Source organism: Elephantulus edwardii, unplaced genomic scaffold, assembly GCF_000299155.1.
Source record: "Elephantulus edwardii isolate Elephantulus edwardi_28Jun2011 unplaced genomic scaffold, EleEdw1.0 scaffold00189, whole genome shotgun sequence".
In the NCBI taxonomy this organism is placed as follows: domain Eukaryota; kingdom Metazoa; phylum Chordata; class Mammalia; order Macroscelidea; family Macroscelididae; genus Elephantulus; species Elephantulus edwardii.
In genome coordinates this window covers 5,394,432-5,418,082 of record NW_006399939.1, presented here as the reverse complement: position 1 = coordinate 5,418,082, position 23,651 = coordinate 5,394,432, and the positions used below count along the sequence as shown (strand labels likewise).

Genomic DNA, 23,651 nt, shown 5'->3' with positions numbered 1-23,651 from the left:
ACAACGGCTGCTGGCTTAACCCTTTGTTGCCGCCACTGTTTAATCTAAGTCACTGCAATTGACTTTGACTTGTTGGAACTTTATATATGTGGTGTAATACAGTGTATTCTTTTGGGTTTGGCTCCTTCAATCTAGAAGTACGTGTGTCATTAATATATTTAAATATGTTGTTATATGTCAAAGGACCCCTGGTGGTATAGTACATACCACGCTGGGTAGTTATACCAAAAGTTTGGCACCTAAACGTCAGCCATTTTTTTATTTTAAAAGATGAGACTGAAAAAAATTATAAAAAAGATGAGACCATCTCCTCCTGGAGGGTCACGATGAGTTGGACTCAGCTGGAAGGCAGTGGCTTGGTTTTAGTTTAGTTAATTTAAAGAGCAGCGATGTCACTTTGATCACTAAGGTCCATTTTACCCAAGTGGTGATGCTTTCAGCTACCTTATACACACTCACCTTGTGTTGGGGGCATTTCTGTTACTTTTGGTAAAGAGATATCAAATATATTTCTGAAGATGATGTAGCAAATCCAGTAGTATACTCAGAGTTAACACTTCTTTATTTTTGTGTACTTCCACCTTAAAAAAAAACATCTGCCAAGAGTGTAAATCTCATTCTTCATTTTTTACATTGTCATTTTTGGTTCCTTGATTGAAATTTTTATAATTTTGTGTGTACCGTCAAATTGGATCTGACTGGTACAGGAGGCAATTGTTCCTCCTTCAGCAGAGCATCTGGTGGATTTGAACCGCACACCTCTGGGATTGCAGTGCAGTTTCCTACCACTGGGCCACCAGAGCTCACCTCCTTTTTTGAATTTTAACCCTCCATATAAATACATACACATGCCTACAGACATTTACTATATGTGGACATACGAACTTGCTGAAATGTTTTTAAAAATGTCCAGGCTGTAAGGTATTTGTAGATTGGTTCACCTAGAAGTTTTTCTCCATTTGGCTTAGTCCCTAGTGGTAAGTGGTTAATAATGTGAGACCAAAGGTACCTTTTAAAGTTCTTGTTAATGCTGTTGGAGACAAAGTATGTTTTGAATTACTCCATTACATAGAACAGCAGTTGCAAAATTTTCCATTTTTTTTCTCTTGTAAGTTTTATTCTTTCAAATGTTAGCAGACGCATAGCAAATCATGAATTAAAATATGCTTGTAATTTTTTGGCCCTATCTTCTATCACCATTTCACACATAGTGCTACAGTGTTATTTATTGAATTTACTCCTGATACAATTACAAGATGAGTTCTGCAAGAAAGGGCTTAATGTTACTTAAATTATCATTTTACATAGCAACATTGCCTCTGGGATTTTTATGTAATGTGATTGCTTATGGTAGATGAAGAAAATAAAGTCCTGATGTGCAGACTCTTAGCTATATTAATATACTTAAAAAAAACAAATAGCCTGTTTATGGTCTTATATTCCTGAATGACGTGAGGAAAGCATGGGAATGTGGATGGACTGTCTCTTATCTTTTAATGAATGAGCTTTCTTTAGGGTGGTAGATTTTTATGAATTACTTTGGAGGGAGAAATCAAAGCTTGTAAGCCATTTTTAAGAGATTCAGGAATTTATTAAGAAATATGAAGTTTTTTATCCTGCTCGATGTTTAAAATAGTTTGTACTTTTCCCCCCAAATGCCTTAAAACAATAATGCCACTTTTAATTAAATGCAACCCATTAGATAACTGGAAATTAAACAGATTTGTGTAGCAGTTAAAAACCACTTTTAGGTGTGAAATAAAAGCATTATGTTCATGTATTGATGCCTAATAAAAGGATTTTTCCCTCTATAGAACATTGAAATATTTAATTGGGTTGAACAGACAGAAATAGTGTAGTTTAAGTTTTTCATGACATTGGATTCTGTTAGATGTTTGCATTTTTGTTGTTTGCATTTTGATTTCTTAGCTTTTCCTTTTGGCCTTTAAAAAAATGACATGGAAACACTACTTTTTGCTTTTAATTATTTTCATTTTCTCAGCGCATTTGTTTGCTGTTCTGATATCTCATAGTTGTGTTGATTTGCATCTCTCTTAGAGCTAGGGATTTTGAATATTTCATGTGTTTTGTTTGGCCATCTGAATGTCTTTGGTGAAGGGTCTATTCATATCAATTTTTCAATTGGATTGTTTACCTTTATTTTGTTAACAGTGGAATATTAAAAATTATACTCAAACAAATATGAAAACCTAGAGGAAATGGACATACCTAGAAAAATACCCTACCAAACCAAAGTTGAACACCTGAACAGAACCATTAGAAAAGAAATTGAAAAGGTAATTAAACAGCTTCCAGCCCAAAAATCCCTGGACCAGATGGTTTTACAAGTAAATTTTATCACATATTCAGAGAACTGTCACCAATTCTAGATAAACTATTTCAAAAAATAGAAAAATATGGAATTCTCCCAGACTCTATGAAGCAAACATATCCTTGATACCAAAACCAGGTAAAGACACCACCAAAATGGAAAATTATAGGATAAAATCTCTCATGAACATAGATGCAAAAATCCTGTCCAATAGAATCCAATGATACATCAAATCAATACACCATGACCAAGCGGGATTCATAACAGGTATGCAAGGATGGTTCAACATAAAAAAAAACAATCAGTGCAATTCATCATATTAACAAAGTGTAAAACAAGAACCACATGATCCTGTCAATTGATGAAGAAAATGTCTGTGACAAAATCCAACATGCTTTCCTGATTAAAACACTCAACAGAATAAGATTAGAGGGGAATTTCCTCAACACAGGAAAAAGTATATATGCTAATGTTCTCAATGGAGAGAAGTTTAAGGTGTTCCTCTTGAGAACAGAAACTTGAAGGGATGCCTACTATCACATCTATTTAATACTGTATTAGAACTCTTAGCGGTAGCAGTAAGACAAGAGAAGGAAATAAGAGGCAAATTGGCAAAGAGGAGGTAAAATTATCTCTGTATGCAGAAGATGTGACAGTATACTTAGAAAACATCATTGCTGATGTCATCTGGATCTTGTTTCAAAGTAGAGAACACTAGAAAGATGTTTACTTGTATTTTGTTGGCTACACAAAGGCATTTGATTTGTGTAGATCAGAGTAAATTATAGATAATTCTGCAAAGAACAAACTCTGTAACATTTAATTGTACTCATACAAAATCTGTACATAGATGAAACAGAACAAGGGGATATTGTTTTATTCTAAATCAAGAGCTGTATGTCAAAGCTGTGTCCTTTTGCCATACTCTTTCAGTCTTTCATGACATAGACTGTAGGACATTGCCAATTCAAATCCACCAGCTGCTTCTCAGGAGACAAGTGCACATTCTCCGTCTGTCATTTACAACCACCAAAAACCTGCTGGAGGATAGCGATGAGTTGGTCCCAACACCAAAGCAATGAGTTTGCATTTTATTCAGTCTGTATGTTGAGCCAAATGGTCAGATAATCTGGAATACCTGAAAAAGGAAGACTCATTAACCTGCAATATGCACAACCTTGCTTACTGAAAGTGCAGAGGCCTTGAAGCATTGTGGACATGCAAAGATGACAGCCTTTAGTGTAGATTACACCTCAAGGCAAAGAAAACAAAAGCTTCACAGCTAGACCTTCACAGCTAGACCTAGAAGCTTCACACCTAGAAACAGCATCATGGTCAATGGAGAAAAGATTGATGGCAAAGATTTCAGATAATTATTGCAAACACTGTGTTGTATCAAGAAAACCTGCAAAAGCCCCCTTGAAAGTATTAATAAAGCAAAGATGCCATTTTGAGGTCTGAGCTGCACCTGATCCAAACCAAAGTATTTTTAGTTGCCTGATATGGGCTGACACAGCAATGGGCTCGAGCGTATCAGATGGTGAGGGTAGATAGAACAGGGGTCAGATCTGTTATTCATAGGATTACTGCGCGTTGTACTCAATATATCACAACAACATATGTTACGTAGTCCATAGGGAAATTGTGGTGCTAATGTAAAGATACCATTGATGCATTCTCCAGTTTCTGTTCTTTTAGCTTGCAGCCTTTCTTCAACCCTCCATTCTCAGTCGAAGGCAAACTGATAGTGTGTTCTGTAAGAATTTGTGCTGCTAACCTGAAGATCACCTCTGGTGGTTCAAATGCACCAGTAGCTCTTCTTGAAGGATAGGCAATCGCAGTTAGGACTTGGAAACCTGGCGGAAGGTCAGCTAAGAGTGAGTTCAAACTCATGGACAGTGAGTGAGTAATGAGAGCAAATGTCTATGAAAGTTAGACAATGACCAAAGAGGGAAGAATTGTGTTGATGAATTATGATGTTGGCAAGAATATTGAATATAGCATGGACTGCCAAAAGAAAGTAAATCTGTCTTGGAAGAAATACAGCCAGCATGTTCCTTAGAAAGGAGAGTGCCGTGACTTCATCTTACGTACTTTAGATGTATTATCAGGAGTCTATGAAGAACGTCATGCTGGATATGTAGATGATCCTTGAAAACACACCCCCCGCCCCTTAACTGGGATTGATTGACAGAGTGACTACAACAATGGGCTCCAGTAGTACAGCAACGATCATGGGGATGACACAGGACTGCAGTGTGTGTCATTCTTTTGTCTATAGGATCACTACGAGGCAGAACATTTTTTCTTCAAAAAAGACAGTTAAATTTAATGGCAGTTTGTTGAAAGATGAAAACAATGATGAGCAGAATAAAAGTATGAAAAACATAAGACTATTTTATTTAATGGGAGACTGCCCATTGTCTTCTGCACATGACTTGTGGATTTGAACCACCAGAGACTCTTAGCCTTTGAGTTCACAGTTTAACTTGCCACAAGAGCTCTCTTTAAGAATGTGTAGTATTCTAATAAAATTCTTTAAGAATTTGCAACCACTGACTTTTCTATGATGCATTAATAGATGGAGAACCTGGAGGGAATGCTGCATTGTCATTCGTTGTAAATTGAGTCATTAAAGTGCTTGATGTAGTCTTAACTGAAAACAGGTTAAGGTGACCAGTACACTTTTGAAAAACAATAGGACATAGGTGAAGGACATAAAAATAGTAAAGGGGCTTTTTGCATTATGGAACTATAACATCCATGAAAATGTTGTTGGGTGCCACCTAGGCGGTAGTTTTATAGCAACCTAGTGCACAGCACAATGAAAAATTGTTCATTCCTGTACCATCCACATAAATGCATTTACCATTGAGCCCCTTATTGCAGCCACTGTGTTTACCCCTCTCCTTGACGGTCTTCCTCCTCTTTTTCTGCCTACCCTCTACTTAATCATCCTGTCCTTCATAGACTAGTGTCTTCAGATAACATGTCCAAAGTACATGAGAGGAAATCATCCCATCCTTGTTTCTTTTTTTTTTTTAATTTCTTTTTATTTTGTGTGTGTGTGTGCGCGCGCGCGTACCATCAAATTGGATCTGACTGGTACAGGAGGAGATTGTCCCTCCTTTCCCGGCAGAGCACCATCCTTGTTTCTAAGGAGCATTCTGGTTGTACTTCTACGACACCTTTGTCTCATAGTATATTTAATATTCTTTGCAAATATCATGATTCAGAGTCATTAATTCTATCATTTTCTACCTTCCACATGCACATGAAGTGGTGCCATGGAAAACGCCATGGGTTGGGTTGGATGTACCTCAGTTCTCAAAATGACATCTTTATTTTTAAATACATAATAGCAGACCGTTCCTAGATTACGAATAATGTCTCTTCCTCAGTTTCAATTTTTAAGTATCGTGACTATTAGTCAAGATCTTACACTCATTCCTTTTATTACCATGTTAAGAGTACATGTATGTAAGATTACATTAATTTTCTTTTCATTTTAATAAGATGGAATTTTTATCACTTAAAATTTACAACATAATCTTCCTAATATTATGAAACATCCATTTGCATTAAAATAAGTTCTATGTATTTGAGGAGTTTGCAGCTGTATAACATGTTGTGAGGTTGTAAATATTTTAGGTGCCGTTGAATTGCAACTCAGGTTGTCTTAAGAACCCCATCCTGTCCTATGCCACCGTCAACAGTTCTGGCACACTTGCATCCATTGCTGTGGTCACTGTCAGTCCATGTGGTTGAATCATCTATTTTGCTGGCCCTGTACCTTTCCAAGCATGATGTCCTTTCCAAGAAATACTCTTTCATAACAATATGCCTAAAATATTTAAGAAGCTTTGCCATTAGGGAGCACTCTGGCTGTACTTTTAAGACATATCTCTGTTATCTTAGAGTTGTCCATCAGGTAGATACTGAGAACACCTCTTGAACACATCAATTCTTCTATTTATCATCAGTGATTTCTAGAAGTGTTTTTGGAGCAGCCTGCGCTTGAATTATCACCACTGGAATTACGGAAAAACTATTGTGGTAGCTCTGTATTATGCTGATTTTGTCATATGATTACTTAATATTATCTTTGACGAAACTTCAGATTGAATGAAAAGAGTGGGAAGGATAGTGTTATGAAATGATCTCTCCTTTTAATTGCCACATCTTAATTTTTGTTTTGTTTGTTTTTTCTTCTAGAAGAAAAATTCGAAGTGGAAACAAAGACCATTGCTGTTGACTTTGCATCAGAAGATATTTATGACAAAATCAGTGCTGGCTTGGCAGGTCTTGAAATTGGTGTTTTAGGTTTGTATTTTTACCATTTTTATAGATTTTCTTTGTGTTTGTGATTGCCTTTTATTCTGACTTTCCTGTTTCCTTTTTGAATGTTAGATACTCACTTAGTGAAATGACTACTGTTTTTTGATGTCGAGTTAAGCACAACTCATAGTGACCTTATGAACAAACCGGCCTGAGTCTCTTGCATTTTCAGAGGCTGTAAATTGCATCGGAGGAGAGTGTTCATCTTTCTCTTACAGAGCAGCTGGTGGATTTGAATCACTGGGCCTTGGAACACAGTTCCTTACCCCCTAGGTCACCAGAGCTCCTTTCTAGTTTTAGGACACATCAGCCACTTCCCTTTCCTTGCTTTTTTGTTGTCTGACTGAGTCAATTGTACTAAGACAAGTAAACCTATTGCTATTGAGTCCATCGTCACTGCTGGTGACCCTCCATGGCATCTTTGAGGCTGTAGATCTTTACAGGGGGAAATTGTGCCTCTTTCCCTAAGGAGCACGTGCTGGATTTGAACCGATGAGCTTTCTGGTAGCCACCAGCGCACCTTTCTCAGGTGGAAGAATTGCTAACCACCAATTGCTGAACTGATAGGAGGAAACCAGTAAGGTATTCCACAATGAAACATTGGTTGGTGGTGACTTATTGTCATTGGAGATGCATAGAAGTGTCTAGAGAGAAATTTAGGAAGTAGGAATAGGACCAAGTTCTTGTTAACCTCGTCACTGTCCAGCTTTCTGATGCATAGCATGTAACTGAAGACAATGGCTTGGATCAGGCACACCTTAGTCTCCAGACTGACATTGTTGCTCTTCAGTACTCTGGAGCAATCCCTAACAACAGACTTTCCCAGTGTAATGTCTTTTAGATTAGTAGCTGTTTTCACCACCCATGGACTCTCCAGGGTCCCACCAACTAGTAATTAGCTGTGTGACGTTTGGTGCTCGTTCCCTTAGACAAGGAATCTTGGTTCAAGAACAATTTCTATAGAGAAATTATTGCACTTCAGGATATGTTACTTTGAAAGGATTATGAGATTCTCTCAGTGCCCAATGCTTTTCATTGGTGGTTGGAAACCTCCTTTGTATGGAATGAGGTAGAAGACGGCTGGGGTAGCTGTTCATGACAAGCAGACTAGCATCATGGACTTTGTTTATTGTAAAGTAGAAAACTCATCAGAAGCATCATCAGACTAAGTATAGGGCCTCATAGTTCCATTAGATGCGTTGACTGAGATTGGATTTCTAAAGTGAGCATAAGACTTTTAAAATTCTAATGTATTTTCTTTCACTCGTAAACCACTAATAGTATTAATTAAAGCAGAACCTTTAACTTAAAACTGGGTAATTAGCTGTGATTTCAGAAATGTAAATAGAACCATAATTCATGAAATTGCTAAATGTTCTTCCCATTAGGAGGATTTAACTGCCAACCGCCTGGCACCCTCCCTTTCCTCATGCCTGTCTTCCAAGTTTCTGTATGGCAAGTTTTATCTAGCTTTGTAATGAGGCCTACACAGCAATTTATAATTAAACAGTGGAAATGGAATGTTCTATTGTGTAGTTCCTGACGCCGTCTCAATTTTCAATTTCTGATTAAAGGCACTGCAAATGTAAAGCCTTGTAAACTTTCTTTTATTTAGAAATTGCCTCTCACAAGTGTATGAAAACTGTAAAGTTGGCAAAATGTTTTACACAGTTTTCCAAATATCATCTGTCAGAGTATGAACATGTGCTAGCGACAGCAATATGTTAAATAAGGCAAAGAAGGAATTTTTCTTTGCATCCTTTCCCAAACTCTATAGACTGTAAGACAAGATTGACTTGCAGGAAATAGTGTAGTGGAGCAATTAAGATGAATTGAACTCATGGAAACAGCTCCTTTGGTTAGCAGCTGCCCTGACCTCAGTTGTTATCCTCATGGTGTGTATAACGCAGAATCTGAGATTTTCTGGGTGGAGTCTCTTGCTGTTTCCTAGAAGTAGAACCAGAAGGGAAACAGAATTCTTTTGAACTCTGAGGTCCATACTCTTTTATTGCAAAAACTAAAGACAGGAGGCCTTCTTCCCCAACATTTGTATCTACATTCTTAGGGAGGTCTACATTAAACAAATTCTCATTCTTTTGAAAGATAACAGCATGGTAATGATTTTTGCTGTTGAGCTTTGTTAATGAACTCTCATATGCTTTTTGTTTCTCCAGTTTTTGAGTGCTGGACTAGATTAGGGCATCTGACTACAAATGGGACAGGAATGTAAACTTGACATTTTCTAGTTTGTTGTAACTAAGAGGAAAGAGCGCTGAGTTATCCTGTTATTTTAATAACACTGGAAGCTTACTCCTAGGACCTGTCTTTGGAAGTGAGCTAATTTTTTGTTTCTGATTCACCTGGAACAAGGAGCAGGCTAAAGTCCATCTATGTGCGGTTATCTGTATTCGTATATTTGTGGATGCCTCAATAGATCCGCCCCGCCCCCCAGCAGTTTATTTTCTTTGCTGCTTCTTCAGGTCCAGCCCAGATAACAAAAATCTAATTCTCTAATGACATTATCTCTATAGCAGCTGCTTTTGAGAGAGGGTTCTAAATCCAGTGAGGTCAGCAGGAGCAGCAAACGAATTTAAGACAGCACATTCTACATGTGTATGTTCTTTTGTATAAAATGTGATGAAATTTTTTTATAAGAACGTATGTAATTTAGAATTTCTGTAATGCTGAAGATGGCTCTGTGCATATTCTGTTGTTGTCATGTCCCAGTGAGTCAGAACCCACTCCTAGGTAATGCTCCAGCGGGTTTTCAGAGGCTGTAAATCACCCGGGAGGAGAATGCACATCTTTCTCCCATGTAGCAGCTAGTGGATTTGAACAACCACATGGCATACAACTCCTTACCACTACTAAGCCACCCGAGCTCTCTGCATATTCTGGGGTCATTCAAATCCAACTTAAAAAAAAAATTCATTGTTGCACATTCTCTTGCTCACCCCTCCCCTAGCCCACTCCACAATGTTCCCCTTGTTCCAGATTGTTGTCATACATACAATGGCTACTCATAAATTCCTTTTGGACAGTTCTTCCCCTCATCTTTTCTAATACAATGCTTACTATCTATGCACTATTTTCCTATTCTTCCCAACCCGCATGTCTGCCCTATTTTATAACACCAGTGTTATGCAGTATTTGTCCTTTTGTGACTGAGATACTTCTCTCAACATAATGTTCTCCTGGCTTCCCCATGTTGTGTGATGTGTGAATGCACCATAGATTTTCTTACTATCCATTTGTTAACAGGCACTTGGATTGCGTCCATCTCTTTGCTATTGTGAACAGCAATAAACATGAGTGTGCAACAACACTAATTTTTAAAGCTTGCATGGGAAGCCTGTTGAACAGAGCCACTCACTGAGCCCCCGCCCACTGAGGCCTTCCCTCCTAGGGTTCATTGATTAGAACATCTCTGCCCACCCCACCCTTTTTTCATTTCTGGTCTCTGTAGCAGCCCCATCTCTTTTGTGGTGTTCTTACCAATCTTAGAATCAAGTGAAAAGCTGAGAAAGGTTTTATTACCATGCATGGTCCTGTAGGGTGTGTTGGCACAGTGGTGGTAGCTAGATGGGCATCCCATGTTTTCCAAGAGAAGTTACGCTCAGTTACACAAGTAAAGGGATTTTTTTTAAGTCACGGAATAAAATGACTTAAACTGTCTCTCATGCCTCCCTTTAAATATTGCAGAGAATTCACTAGTGAACAGATTTTAAATGCTAATCTAAAAATGTCGCCCTTCTAAAGGGATTTCAACCATCTGAAGTAATGTGAGAACAACTGGTACTATTGTTTGATTTGGTGAATCCTGTAATGAATTCCATAATATATAGAGTGGCATTGCATACACCCACTCTTAATGAGATTAAGAATGAAAATATTTCTATCATCACTCTTAGCCAAAGCCTATTTTCCCTTTTTTACAGTTCCCAGAGCTTTCTCGCAGCTCTTTGGTTACTGCTGCCACCTAATGTCTCAAAGTAAAATGACAGTGGGTTCACCTTTTCTGAAAGAGCTGTACTGTATTTCCCGTTTATGGAAATAGCTATTAGAAAAGAGTGGTGGTTTTTCTCTATACTCATGAATAGCACTTTGAAGTGATCTCTTATTAGAGGGAGTTGATGGGTAGCAAATGGGAAACTAATAAAGATCTTTTAAATAAAGTCCTGAAAAGAACACATGTGATTTAACGGCAACTCATAGCCAACCTATGAACAGCTCTGAACTTTGCCCTCTCCTAAGTCAACTTCCCATCTCCAACACACCTGACCCCATTGCCACAGTCACTGGGTCAATTCATCTCCTCCGGGGCCTTCCTTTCCTGTGCTAACCCTACACCCTTCCAAGCATGATCTTCTTCTCCAAGGACTGACTCTTGAAAACATACCCAAAGTATATGAGACAGGAGTTTCAAAAAACCTGGTTTTACCCTCTCCTGGACAGACCTGTTTGTCCTCTTATCTGTCTGGTATGTTCAGGACTGTTCTCTAGAACCACAGCTGTTCTAGGCATCGGTTCTTCTGTCATCCTTGGATATTGTCCAGCTCTCAGATACATAGCAATAATCATGAGAAAATCATGGCTGCGATCAGGTGCACCTTAGTCTTTAGACTACTGTTATTGCTCTTTAGCACTCTGGAGAGATCCTTGACTGTAGATTTTCCCCGTATGACTCATCTTTTGATTTCCTGACTGTTGGTGCCAAGGGTGTTGATTGTGAATCTGAGAGAGATGAAGTAATTAACGATGGCCTACTGTAAGATAAATTGCTAGTGTGACCTAGGCATGTACTTAGCTTCATAGAACTGAAAGATCTACCCTAGTTTTAACATTTTTTCTTTTCCCTGTGTATGTATTTTGGTTTTAAAATATTGTTTTAAAGTGATTGTATTAGTTTTGTTTTTTGGGTTTTTTTAACTGCAGTTCTCAGTGTGAAATGTGTTCTTCCTTGACTCGACTTTGGACTCGGGGTCCGTGTTAAGTTTATGGTGTCAACTTGGCTGCTGTTCATTTTGAACCAAAACCTGAATTTAAAAATATTTATAATTGTGTTCTTTAGCATTCTAGACCACAGCTTTAATATTTCCATGGGTTAGAAAGAAATTTGATACACAAGTACCTTAGAGATGAAACATGGGGCGAGAGATACTGTCAAGTGGTAACTGACCCATAACGGGCCCTCCAGTGGGTTTTCAGAGGCAGTTAATATCCTCGTGGAGCAGCTGTGGGTCTGAACCAAGTACCTTTGGGTTGATAGCACAATTCCTTACCATTAAGGCACCAGAGCTACCTTGATATAGAAGAATTTTTCTTCTTGAATCTCTACTTTGGCAAAAGATTTACTCTGAAGCTATTCTCTCGCACTGACTTTGGAAAGAATACTTTTTGTAGTAGGGAATAGTTTACATTTTTACAGATGCTTGAAATGTTGCTAGTTCTCACACTTAAATTAAAATTATTCCTTTCTAGTTCTGTAAATGGTTGAAGCAAAGTCACGTGAACATAAAGCCTCACCTTCAGCTGGTTTTGTCTTAATTGTTGACAGATCTTTTTTAGCACCAATTCCTAGGCCTCCTGGTGGGTGAAGAATCTATTTAACGGGATAAAAATGGACTGAGACCTGCTGTTATTAATTATGTTTAGATACTGTCCCTATTCAGATGGTCATGAATCCTAATTAAATACTGTTTTAATTACAGATTTTCAGACAGGTTTCAGTGATCTTGTTCAAGTCATCTTGACCGAATTTTGCAGATAGTCTTGAGAATCTCAGCCACAAATGACTGGATTATGGCTAAACATAGAAGCTTTAATTGAATTCTTTTGAGCTATTACTTTTGTTAGCCGATTGAAAAAGTTACTATTACTATCAGGTTTACAATTTCTTAGAAGCTTTAGCCGGCTGATCATAATTTCAGTGTCTTTTGCTACCAAAATTTATCTTTTCTAGTGCTTTACAGTTTTATTAAACAATGCTATCAGATTTGTTTGTTATCCAATTATTATGTTTTTCTGAATCACATGCTGATTGAAAGCCTAAACTCTCACGTTTCTAGGCCTTGAATCCCAGCCTCACTTTGCTCTGTGACCTAGGAAAATTTATTTCATCTCCACAGATTTACAATTTGTAAAAGATGATAACTACCTAATGGGATTATTGTGATAATAAACATAATGTGTCTGTGAGATATATACATATATATTGCCTCTGGAAATGAACTTTGAGAAATGTCGATAGTTGTAGAGGGGCCTCAGGCCTTCCGTGTGTGTTCACATTAGTGGTAAGGAATTCTACTACCAACCCAAAGGCAAACTTCAAATCTACCAGCTGGATTGGCCCTATCTCTCTGTGTAATTTGTAGGCTCTGAAAACCCACTGGAGAGTCAAGTATGAGTGAGTCCTGACTTGAACACAAATGACCACCACCACCTCTGTGTGTGTGTGTACATGTACAGTTTATAATAATCCATGACATCTAATAAAACTTCGATAAATGTTGGCTTTTACTGTGGACTATAAATTCCATAATTAAGAAGCAGTAGAAAAACTTAATAAAGATCCATTAATAAATCAACTTGAATTTATAAGAGTGTGGGTGACCTACAGATGTCAGGGAAATCCCAGACCATGATTTGTTAAGATATCCAAGCTTGCATTCCAAGCTGTTTTTTAATTTTTTAATTTTAATTTTTTTTATTCTGGCTCTGCCTTGGGTTGTCATCGCAGAGAACCTCGGAAATCTGCGTACCGAAATAATATGTCTAATTACATATTCATACCTTCCATTTGCAAATTTGGATTTGTATGGTCTTGTCTCGTGTATGACTGACCCCTGCCTTTCAGCACCAGGGCTGGCGTGGGGTGGGGGTGGGGATGGTATCAGGGAACTTTTAGAGAACCGCACCCTGTTGGCCTCCACAAAGCAGCCACCTCTTGTTTCTCACTGGGGCAGGCTCTCCGGAACACGCCCTCTAGGCATCCTGTCCCTTAAAAGGAGAAAATTATTCCGTTCTTGTTCTCTTTTTACAGATTTTATGCTACATAACACTAGAAATGGTTTTTCTTTCCGATTTTTTCTAGTCTTAGCACCACTTCTTGCCTATAAACCAGAAAAACCACAACCTGTTGCAGTCAAGTAACTTCTGACTCATGTCGCTGTGGTTTTAAGCGCCGTCAAGTCAGCGAACACTCTAGTAACTGTAGGAAAGATCATCGGACCCTGTGCCATCTTCATCTGATATACGCAAGCCCATTTGTTATATCTGACTCCGTAAAAACACACTGAACCCTGAAATCTCTGAACTGTCGGCTGTAAATAAATCTCTGTGCCCGCAGAATGCTTGTCCTTTTCCCCGTCAGAGCCGCTGGAGGATTAGAACTACTGAGTTTTCCCTCTCACTTTGTAGATGTCTGATGTACATGTCTGATTTATCCCAGACATACAGTTATAACTAAAATTAGTTTCCTAATCTTTGCATTTTTTTTGCTCTATTACATCATAGAATTTTTAAAAATCCAGACAAGGATTGTATATTATCTACCAGTAACTGTATGTAAATACAGAATACCCATGTTCCAGGAGACTGAAAATTGAGAAGCAACCCAGAGTCCCTTTTTCAAGGGTTAGGTATATACTGTGGAAAGGATTAACAAAGGGGACATTTGATTTGGACTTTTAGACATGGGTAGAAAACAGTGGAAAATGTCACTCTCCAAGCCATGAACCATACTTTATGTAATTATATATAATTGTGGGCATCATTTTTATAGTGTTGCGTATTAGCCTCCTAATGGTCTTGTTTTCTTTCAGTGAACAACGTGGGAATGTCCTACGAGTATCCTGAATACTTTCTGGATATTCCTGACCTGGACAATGTAAGTTTTTCTTTGTATATTTTGGGAATGAAAATGGTACGTAAAAGCATTGGTGTGGCAATATGGCACAATGAGTAAGAAAGACTGCGAATAGGAAAGCCTCAATGGGGACTTGAAATGGGGACAGGGTAATATAGGTTTGTGGTTGTTGTGCTGCTGGTGGTGGTGTGTCGTCAAGGCAGAACCAACCTCCAGCGGGTTTTCAGAGACAGTTAATTGCAGGGAGGAGATTGTCCATCTTTATCCCTTGGAGCTGGAGATTCAAACCGCGTGGCTTCGGGATTGCAAAGCAGCTTCTTGCCACTAAGCCACCCTGGTAATAAGCACAGATTGAGTAATTAATACTTTAACATACAATGTTAAGTGCCGTCGAGTCGCAGGCTACTCATAGCGACCCTATGAAGGAGAGTCCTTGACGCTTGGATGCCTTTCATCCTCTCTCCAAGTTCATAGGGTTTCCGGAGGCACTCCTCCTTCCACGCTCTAACATACTGTATATATCTATATGTCATTGAAAGATTATATAAAACACAATGTGCATGAATGAAGCATAGGTGTGTATGAATTGTATGCAAACCGAAAACAAAGTGAGTCCTGACTTGAACACAAATGACCACCCAAAAGCAAAAATTAAAAAAAAGCAAGCTGTGAGAATTGGGGTCCATCCTCCTGAGCCAAGCCCAGCTGCCTGAGTGACCCTGGTAGGATCTGGTGTCAGTAGAAGAGGCAACTCCATAGGGATGCTGGAAGGATTAAATGAGTATTCATAACCTCATTTGTACAATGCCAGATTCAATAATAGGGCCAGTTATTCTTATTATATTGAAACTGCTCTGTTTTAAGTATTAGAATCCTAAGGATCAATTTAAAAATCATAAATATGTTAATATAGAAATATAGGTGATCCAGATGAACCAACTCTACCAAACTGTAAGCGATATCCTTGATGCGTGGATAATCCTTTAATAAAAACTAGAAAAGCATATTATTGAAGGAATATGTAAATTTTAAAACTATGGAAAATCTTACATTCAATAATTTCTTATTCTTTATTAGCAGAGTGGAAATTACAGTGTTCATATTTATTTTAGAATTAGGCCGTCTCTCTCTGCTTCCAGATTTCACTTGCACACATACCTTGGCTATTGCACATTAGCCTGACGGTAGAGGAATAGCATCATTCAGGCTCCCCTCACTGTCCTAGGGAGGGACATGCCTATGAAACTGTGTAAGCTGATAGGATAGAAAGCAAAGAAGCAATTGTCACTCATGTTCATGGGGAAAGTGGTTTAGCATGCCCAGGCCCCAGAAACAACCTGCTAACCAGCCATAAAACCATGATGGTGCCAGCCGACACGTGAAACCTAGAATAACACCAACAGAGACACAGTTCATAGCTGCGCGGGCCTGATGCGCAGATGCCGAGTGGAGAAGGAGCTTGACACTGTCACGCGGTCCCAGATGCAGCTCAGGGCTCGGGATGGGGTGGGGGGGGGGTGAGGCCCTGTGCTGCCTCTTAAACTGCTTGATGTAAAACAAGCACTGAACTCGAGTTTTGCCTGGCACCTTTTTTCGCAAAGCAGGAGTCCTTTTGATGTCTTTTGGTTAGCGGAAACAGGTACTACTGTAGGTCTCTCATAAAAGTGAAATGTGTAAAGCAGACTTGTGACAAGGGAGGGCTACCAGTTCTAGGTGTGAAATAAAAATCTGCCTCCTCATCCCCAATGCCTGTGATTTTCCTAAGGTCTTGGCAGTATCTGGGGAGAATGTCCTTGTATTCATAGGTAACTTAAGTGTATTTCTAACATGATCAGTTGTCAGATTTATGTGACATTGTCTATTTTTTTTTGCAGACCATCAAGAGATTGATAAATGTTAATATTGTTTCTGTTTGTAAGGTAAGCAACATCTTTCTAGATGTATCAGTTTTCTGTCCTTTCCGTTTTAAACATTGGCATAATCACTTCAGTCAGATCTTGCTGAGATAGATGTAGGCTTGTGTTTATCTGTTATAGCTACTACTGTGTGTGAAGGAGTGCTCAGACACTATCATTAGTTTTAACCTTTTTAAAATCCTTATCGTTAGACAGACATGGTGTCCTTTTCTAACATACATTATATTTCAAAGCCGAATAAAAATGGGGGACGAGTACTTGAGCTTTCCTGGACCAAGTTTAGAATAAGGATAAATAATCACTTTTTCCAAAACCGTAAGAATTCTAAACTTAGCAAGGTACTGTGTAGGTTGAAACCCACCAGATTTGAATAAAAATAGTGCTATTGTGAAAATACATTTAATTTCAATTAAGTTTTGTAATGTCGGGGGCCGGGGTGAGGGGGGGGTGTTTTAGTGTGAAGTCTTTCTGATGTAAGAATTTAGTCTTTGTGCCCAAAAGCAAAAATAAAAGTAGCTTTTTGAAAAAGCTAATGTAGCTTTTTCAAAACAATGTAGCATGAAGTCTTCTATTCTGAAAAGTTTCTTCCTATTTTTGTTAAATTATGTTAACATAAGACCAGAATTTATTGCAGTAGGAAAAACCTTTGTTTTTTCATAAGGAGTTACATTAAGATTAAGTCGTATGGGGCAGGGGACTTGGAAAGGAGAGGGAGAGGGCTTTTTTTTTTTGCATCAATAAAAAGGAAAAAATCAAAGTAGTTGGGAGATCTCAAAGCACTCTGAAAACTTGTCTCATTAAGTCTCCCACCCCCTGTGCAGTAAATATTATGTTATTCATACAGGTAGGATTCTAAGAATTTCTAATTAAATTGTGTTCTCAGTATCACAGAGCTCAAATAATACAGCTCGCCCAAGGAAGTGTGTGCTGTGTCATTCTAGTATGACTTCCAATGGAGCTGCCATCTCATTGCTCCAAAATAGTCATTGTGTAACATCATTGTTACTTTATGTAATTCTTTTCATGATTGTGTCAAGCTTTTAAATTATTTTTAATGAGTTGAGAACTTAAGGCATTTGCATCTAAGAAATTGTGTTCTTCTAAAGCATGTGGGTTCCTTTATTGATTGCTTAAATTCAGATCCTAGTCATTCCATGCAGGTTTCGTTGGGACAGAGGACAGGACAAAGATAGACCAGGAGGCCAGTTACAGTATCTTAGTTGTTGCATAAGCAAGGTTGTGTCATCTGCATAAGGCAGGTTGTCAGCCTTCCTCCAATCATGATGCCACATTCTTCATAAAATCTGATTCTCTCAAAGCTTTCATTAAAATATGAATTTAAAAACAACCTTAGTTATCCTATTAAAAAAAAAAGAGAAGCAGTGCAGGCAACGCTACTATGCACTTCTAAATAGCTCTTCTAGAAGCAGCTCCAGTTTCCTTCTACCTGGCATGATGTGGGCATCTCTATGTTTGCATTTAAATATTTGCTGTAACTCAACACACACACACAACCACTTCACTCGATGTTAAAGAAGAAACAGTGATGTGCTATAACATTATGGAACAACTGTGGAGGTGAGGTTTAATAAAATATGGTGCGCTCCAGGTCTAAAAAAGAAAAAAATTCTCATATGTCTTGTTCAGCATATTAACTGCATAGATATTGATTTCACATGAGCACAAATACCAGTTTCTTTTAAACCAATAACCCTGAGACTCTTAACCACTGAATAACAAGTTAGGGTAATCCTGTTTTGCAAACAAATTACGAAGAAACATAAAATTTCCTGGTATAGCAGTTATCACTTTTGGGTGGCCTAAAATTAGCATATTGAGTTAACTCTAGAAACAGCTTGTGAGCTGTGAAATGGGCTTCAGAAAAAGTCAGATTTCACAAGGAACGCTTCGTTATTGGTATAAATAACTCAATATCAAGATAACAATTGATGCATGTAAAGTAAAATGAGACTCCTAACAGCTTAGTTAAAATATCCTATATAAAGCTTGGTATTCAAAAGAATGTAAAAAGAGAAGTAAAGCTTCTCTACTTCTACACAGAACTGTTTATATATACTCAGGACAAGCTAGTAAATTTATTAACTTAAAAAGCTGATTAAAGGGAAGATTATTTAAATGCAGAGGCTGACATTGCTCAAATTTATAAAAGCATACATATTTCAAGCTATATTTTCTTAGGGTTTTTTTTGCTAATAATTACTTGCCAAACTCCCCCAAGTCCCATTGATGGTGGTGGTGGTTCGGTGCCTTCAAGTGCACTGTGACTCATCGCCACCCTGTGAACAAGGGGTCTGAACCCTCCCCTATCCTGTGCCAACCCGTCCTCCCAGTCTCTGATAATACTTGAGCCCAATGTTACAAGCACTGGTGTCAATCCGTCTGGTTGATGGTTTTTCTCATAGGCTTTCCCTCCACTTTTCCAAGCGTGATGTCCTTTTCCAAGGACTCTCCTTACAACAAGCTCAAAAGCATGTGAGATGTTTTGCCATCTTTGTCTTTGAGGAGCACCCAAGTTGTACTTTCTTCAAGACATACTTGTTCCCTTGGTACTGGATGGGATAATCAATACTCTTCTTCTGTCATCTTCTAGTCATTGTCCAACTTTCAGATGCATAACTAGTCATTGGAAAGGGCTTAGCTTGAATCAAATGTACCTTAGTACGTTTGTACAATTGGCATCTTTGCTCTTCAGCACCTTGGAGAGATCACACCCATTGACAGCAGTTTAACCAGTGCAACATGTCTTTGATTTCTTGACTACTAGTACTAAGGGTATTGATTGTGAATTCACTGATAATTTCAATCTCTTATCTATTTATCATGATGTTGCCTGTTGGCCCATTTGATGTTGAGATATAATCCATACTGATGGCTGTAGTCTTTAAACTTGTACAGACAACATTTAAAGTCCTCCTCACTTTCACAAGGAAGTTACATAATGTTGTTTGATGCATTTTCCTTTGGTCCTGATTCTGGTCCATTCTTCATCTTCACTATTTAGTAGTTGATGCTTTTGAGCCATCGAGTTGGAAGTGATTCATAACTGACATTCCAGCGGGCATTCAGCAGCAGGGTAATTGCACAGGAGGAGATCACCCGTTCTCTCGTGGAGCAGCGGGTGAATTTGCATCGTGTGCCTTTGGATTAGCAGCACACCTCCTTAGCTGTACAGGGTCCTAAAAGGGCCCTGACAGCAATCCCAGCCTATAGTGACCCTTGAAGACAGAGTAGGACTGCCCACGGAATGTCCTGGGCTGAAACCTAGAAAATGAAAAATTGATGCCTTTTAATTAGGGTTTTGGCAAAGAATATTAAATAGACCATGGGCTGCCAGAAGAACAAACAAATCTGTCTTGGAAAAAGTACAGCAGAATGCTCCTTAGCAACAAGGATGATGAAACTTTATCTCACATTTTTTGACATGTTATCGGTAAAGGCCAGTCCCTGGAGAAAGTCATCGTGCTTGGAAAAGCAGAGGGATATCAAAAAAAGAGGAAGCGGCTGCAGTAATTTTGAGAATGGCGCAAGAACAGGCAGTGTTCTTCTCTCTTGTTCATAAGGTTGCTCTAAGTGTTAGCTCACTCATTGGCTGGGTCTCTTTCCCTAGGCAGTGGCCGATGCTGACGGGTTCAAGCTGCTCCCTGCAGCTTCAGCCATCATGATTGTTGTTTTCTTCTCTTTCAGATGACACGATTGGTGCTGCCTGGCATGGTAGAAAGGTGAGTCATGGGCTCACACACAAACACAACAGAGGCAGAGCTCATTATTATTTATAGGGGAGAATCCTTTCTTTGAAAAATTCATTAAAGTGACTAATGAACCTAGGCCTCCATGTCTTAGTGACAGAGGAATGTGCCGGGCAAGTCACACAGTGAAGTGTGAGTCATCGGGTGGCGGCCGTTTCCACTCGATTCCCCTTTTATTTTCCTCTCCAGGGTTGTGGTGGTTCCTTTAGATCAGGATAAAAACGCCTGCCTGAGTCACCATCACTAACTCAATTGCCTGCTATTCTGAGGGGGTGGACAGAGTTCCTGGGATGTTCCTGGGAATGCCTTCTTAAAGCTGCACACGCTTCTCAGGCAGAGCCCAGTCCAGTAGAGTCGCCAAGCCAGGCCCCATCCTGATTTCCCCCATACTAGGAGAGTGGGTGCAGGCACATTGTAAGTGATGGTAATGTGTTGAGCCAAACCCACCACGATTGTGTTTGAACTAGGTTCCACTAGGGCGCAGTGCCTCTCTTCACCTCTTGTGAGAGGTGAGTTGTGGAGGTCTTGTATTTGAAATGTCACAAAGCATGAAATTATGACGACTCTGTTCTGCTCCTTCAGAAAAACCTAAATACTGGCGAGGCCTTCAAAGAGAAGCCAATAAAAGAGCTTGGGCTTGGATCTCAAGCTAGCTTGATCATTTGCTGAGTTTAGGGGTTCATGGTCATCCTTTCTTGATAAAATGCCTGGGAGTTTAGAATAGGCTCAAAGGAATTACAGCTTTGAAAGGAGAAGACCTCGGAGGACCGTGCTTCTGTGAAAACATCTAACAGCTACAGGGAACTAACATTCTAACATTACAGCTAATGTTTATTGAGTGCATACTTTGTGCCAGGAACTGTGCTGAGATTTGGTTTAACTTTGATGGCTTCCTACTATTTGGCATATGAGAAAACTGAAGGTCTTTTGTTTAGCCTCCATAAAACCGCTGGTGAAACTGCTTTTCAATAAGACTCTTTAACATTTTATTTGTAATTCTACTTTTTGTGCCGTTTTCCTCTATTTTAATTGCTTTATTTTGGTGATACTTCCTTTTAAAGCCTTCATATTGTATTTGTTGACAGAATGCCCCCAATAGCTATAGAAGTTGTTTTTGTTGTTGTTGTTATGGTAACTACAACTCCTGATTAAATCAGGCCTAAAACATAAAGGATCCTGAAATTGAAGTTCAGGTTAGTCTTAGTTTCATCTTGTCAAAGTGACTTATTAATTCAGGATACTAAATCCACCCATTAAGAAAGACATACTGGTCAACCACAGAGTATTTGTAAAAGGCAAATTCATGTAAGCTTATTAAAAGCTTTATCAAAAGCATTGGCTAAAGAGTGAGGGTCACTGAGTTGTAGAGATTTCCGATACATTTCAGTATACTGCAGGGATTTCAGATACATTTCAATATGCTGTGGGAGGCACAAATTGGAACCAGCCCCTCTCATTTGATAGCGTAGCCAGGAGGGTGATTCTGGCTTATGGTGACCCTATATCTGTCAGGGTGAGCAGAACTGGGCTCTTTGAGTTTTCAGTGGTTAGTTTCAAGGGAGATTGCCAAGCTTTTATTTTTTAAAGGACTCAAACTGTCAGACTCTAAATTAATAATTGAATGAACTAGCCATTTGTACAACCCAGGCATCATCATGAAGTATAGAGAAAATTACCTGTATCCTTGCTTTTAAGAAAGCAAAGTGATTTTAAGCTTTGGTTGGGAAATAATAATAGTTTCTTTTCGAAGGGTCAGCACAAAGCTTATTCCTAGGAAGTGGAGAGTAAAGTTGTCCCAAATGTCCAGCTTTTCAAAACTGCTGATGGCAGCTGGATCCTGAAAGCAGAAAATACCATATGTCTATCTGTATTTTTTTTTTTGTCTATCTGTATTTTATTGACTGTGCAGAGGTGTTTGACTTTGTGGATCCTAACAGATTGTGGCTAACATTAAGAACGGGAGTCCCAGAACACTTAAATTATGCTCATACAAAACTTATACCTAGACTAAGAGGCAAACAGAGCAAAGGAACACTGAATGGTGTACAGTGAGGAAAGGTGTGTGTCAGGGTTGTATCCTTTCTACCTACATACGAATTCAGACTGTACGTTGAAAAAAAAATCATTGCTGAAGCTGCACTCTCTGAAGAAGAATGTGAGAGGATCTGAGGTTGACTGGCACAGCCTTACTTGCTGAAAGTGAGGAATACTTGAAGCACATACAGCAAAGGATCAAAGGAACCTTCAGGATGGACTGCATCTCAACACGAAGAAGACAGAAATCCTCACCACTGGACTAATAAGCAATGTCAGGGTTGACAAAGACTGAAGTTGTAGAAAATTTCATCTTACTTGGATCCAGTCAATATCCTTGGTATTAGCAGTTAGGAGATGTATTTCACTGGGCAAGTCTGCTGTAGGACAGACCCTCTCCACATTACTGAGGAGCAGTGATGCCATTTTGAAAACTGAGGTGCGCCTGATTCATGCCATGGATAGTGAATAAAGATGACAGATAAAAATTGGATTCCTTTGAGGTGTGTTAGAGAAGAATACTGAATCTCACCAACTGCCAAAAGAACAAACAATTATGTCTTGGAGAAGGTACAGCCAGAATGCTTCTTGGAGGCCAAGATGGAAAAGCTTGATCTCCCACGCTTTGGGCACACTGCTAGGAGAGGCTTTTCATGCCCTGAAGGCGAGCAAGCATCCTTGGGAAGATGGAGGGTCATCAGAAGAGAGGAGGACCCTCTGTGAGATGGATTGACAGAGTGACCAGTGGGCTCGAGTGTGTCAGATGATGAGGATGACACAGGACAGGAAAGATCTTAGATCTTTCATCTGTAAAACTGCTAGGAGTTTTCTGTAAACCTTCCTCAACTCAGTGGAATTAACAGCATGCTAGTCCATCATATCTAGCTCTTCTATTCGTTGTTCTTCCTTTTGTCTTTGAGTTCCATAATTCCCTGCAATATCTCACAAAACTCACAAACCATCAAGGAATTGATTCACGCAGTCCTGGAGGCTGAGAAGTCGCAGATAATTGAGTCAGGCTTCAGGCTGGAGTCTCATCCCGACTCATGGTTGTGGAGGCCAGTGACCCTAGGTTGGCAGGTCAGATGATAGGCTGCTCTATTTCCAGGAACTGGAGACCAGATGTGGAGGAAGAGGCAGAGGAGTCAGGTGCAGGATACAAAGAAAGAGAACTTTGCCGCCTCTCTCATATATTGTGTATATTTTCATGCAGGCCATGCCCTCAAGGAAACTGCCTTTTCTTGAGCCATGCATTGCAGGTTGTGACTTGAATAAGGTTTTTAAGAGTGATGCCATTGGTGAAGTACATTCTTCAAGTCCTGCTTCATTGACACCATAAATAACAAAATCCCAAATGGGAACATAACCAAAGGCATCTAGGTCAGGATTTAGAAAAC

General features: G+C 39.1%; 1 protein-coding gene across 1 annotated transcript in view; it reads left to right on the top strand.

Annotated features, from left to right (window-relative positions):
- Nucleotides 1–23,651, top strand: part of HSD17B12 (hydroxysteroid (17-beta) dehydrogenase 12) — a 76,386-nt gene that overhangs the window by 39,836 nt on the left and 12,899 nt on the right. The window contains exons 4-7 of the mRNA XM_006896753.1: nucleotides 6,548–6,655; nucleotides 14,494–14,558; nucleotides 16,412–16,456; nucleotides 20,159–20,193. Of these exons, the coding sequence (XP_006896815.1) occupies nucleotides 6,548–6,655; nucleotides 14,494–14,558; nucleotides 16,412–16,456; nucleotides 20,159–20,193 (253 nt within the window). The remainder of the gene's footprint in view (nucleotides 1–6,547; nucleotides 6,656–14,493; nucleotides 14,559–16,411; nucleotides 16,457–20,158; nucleotides 20,194–23,651) is intronic.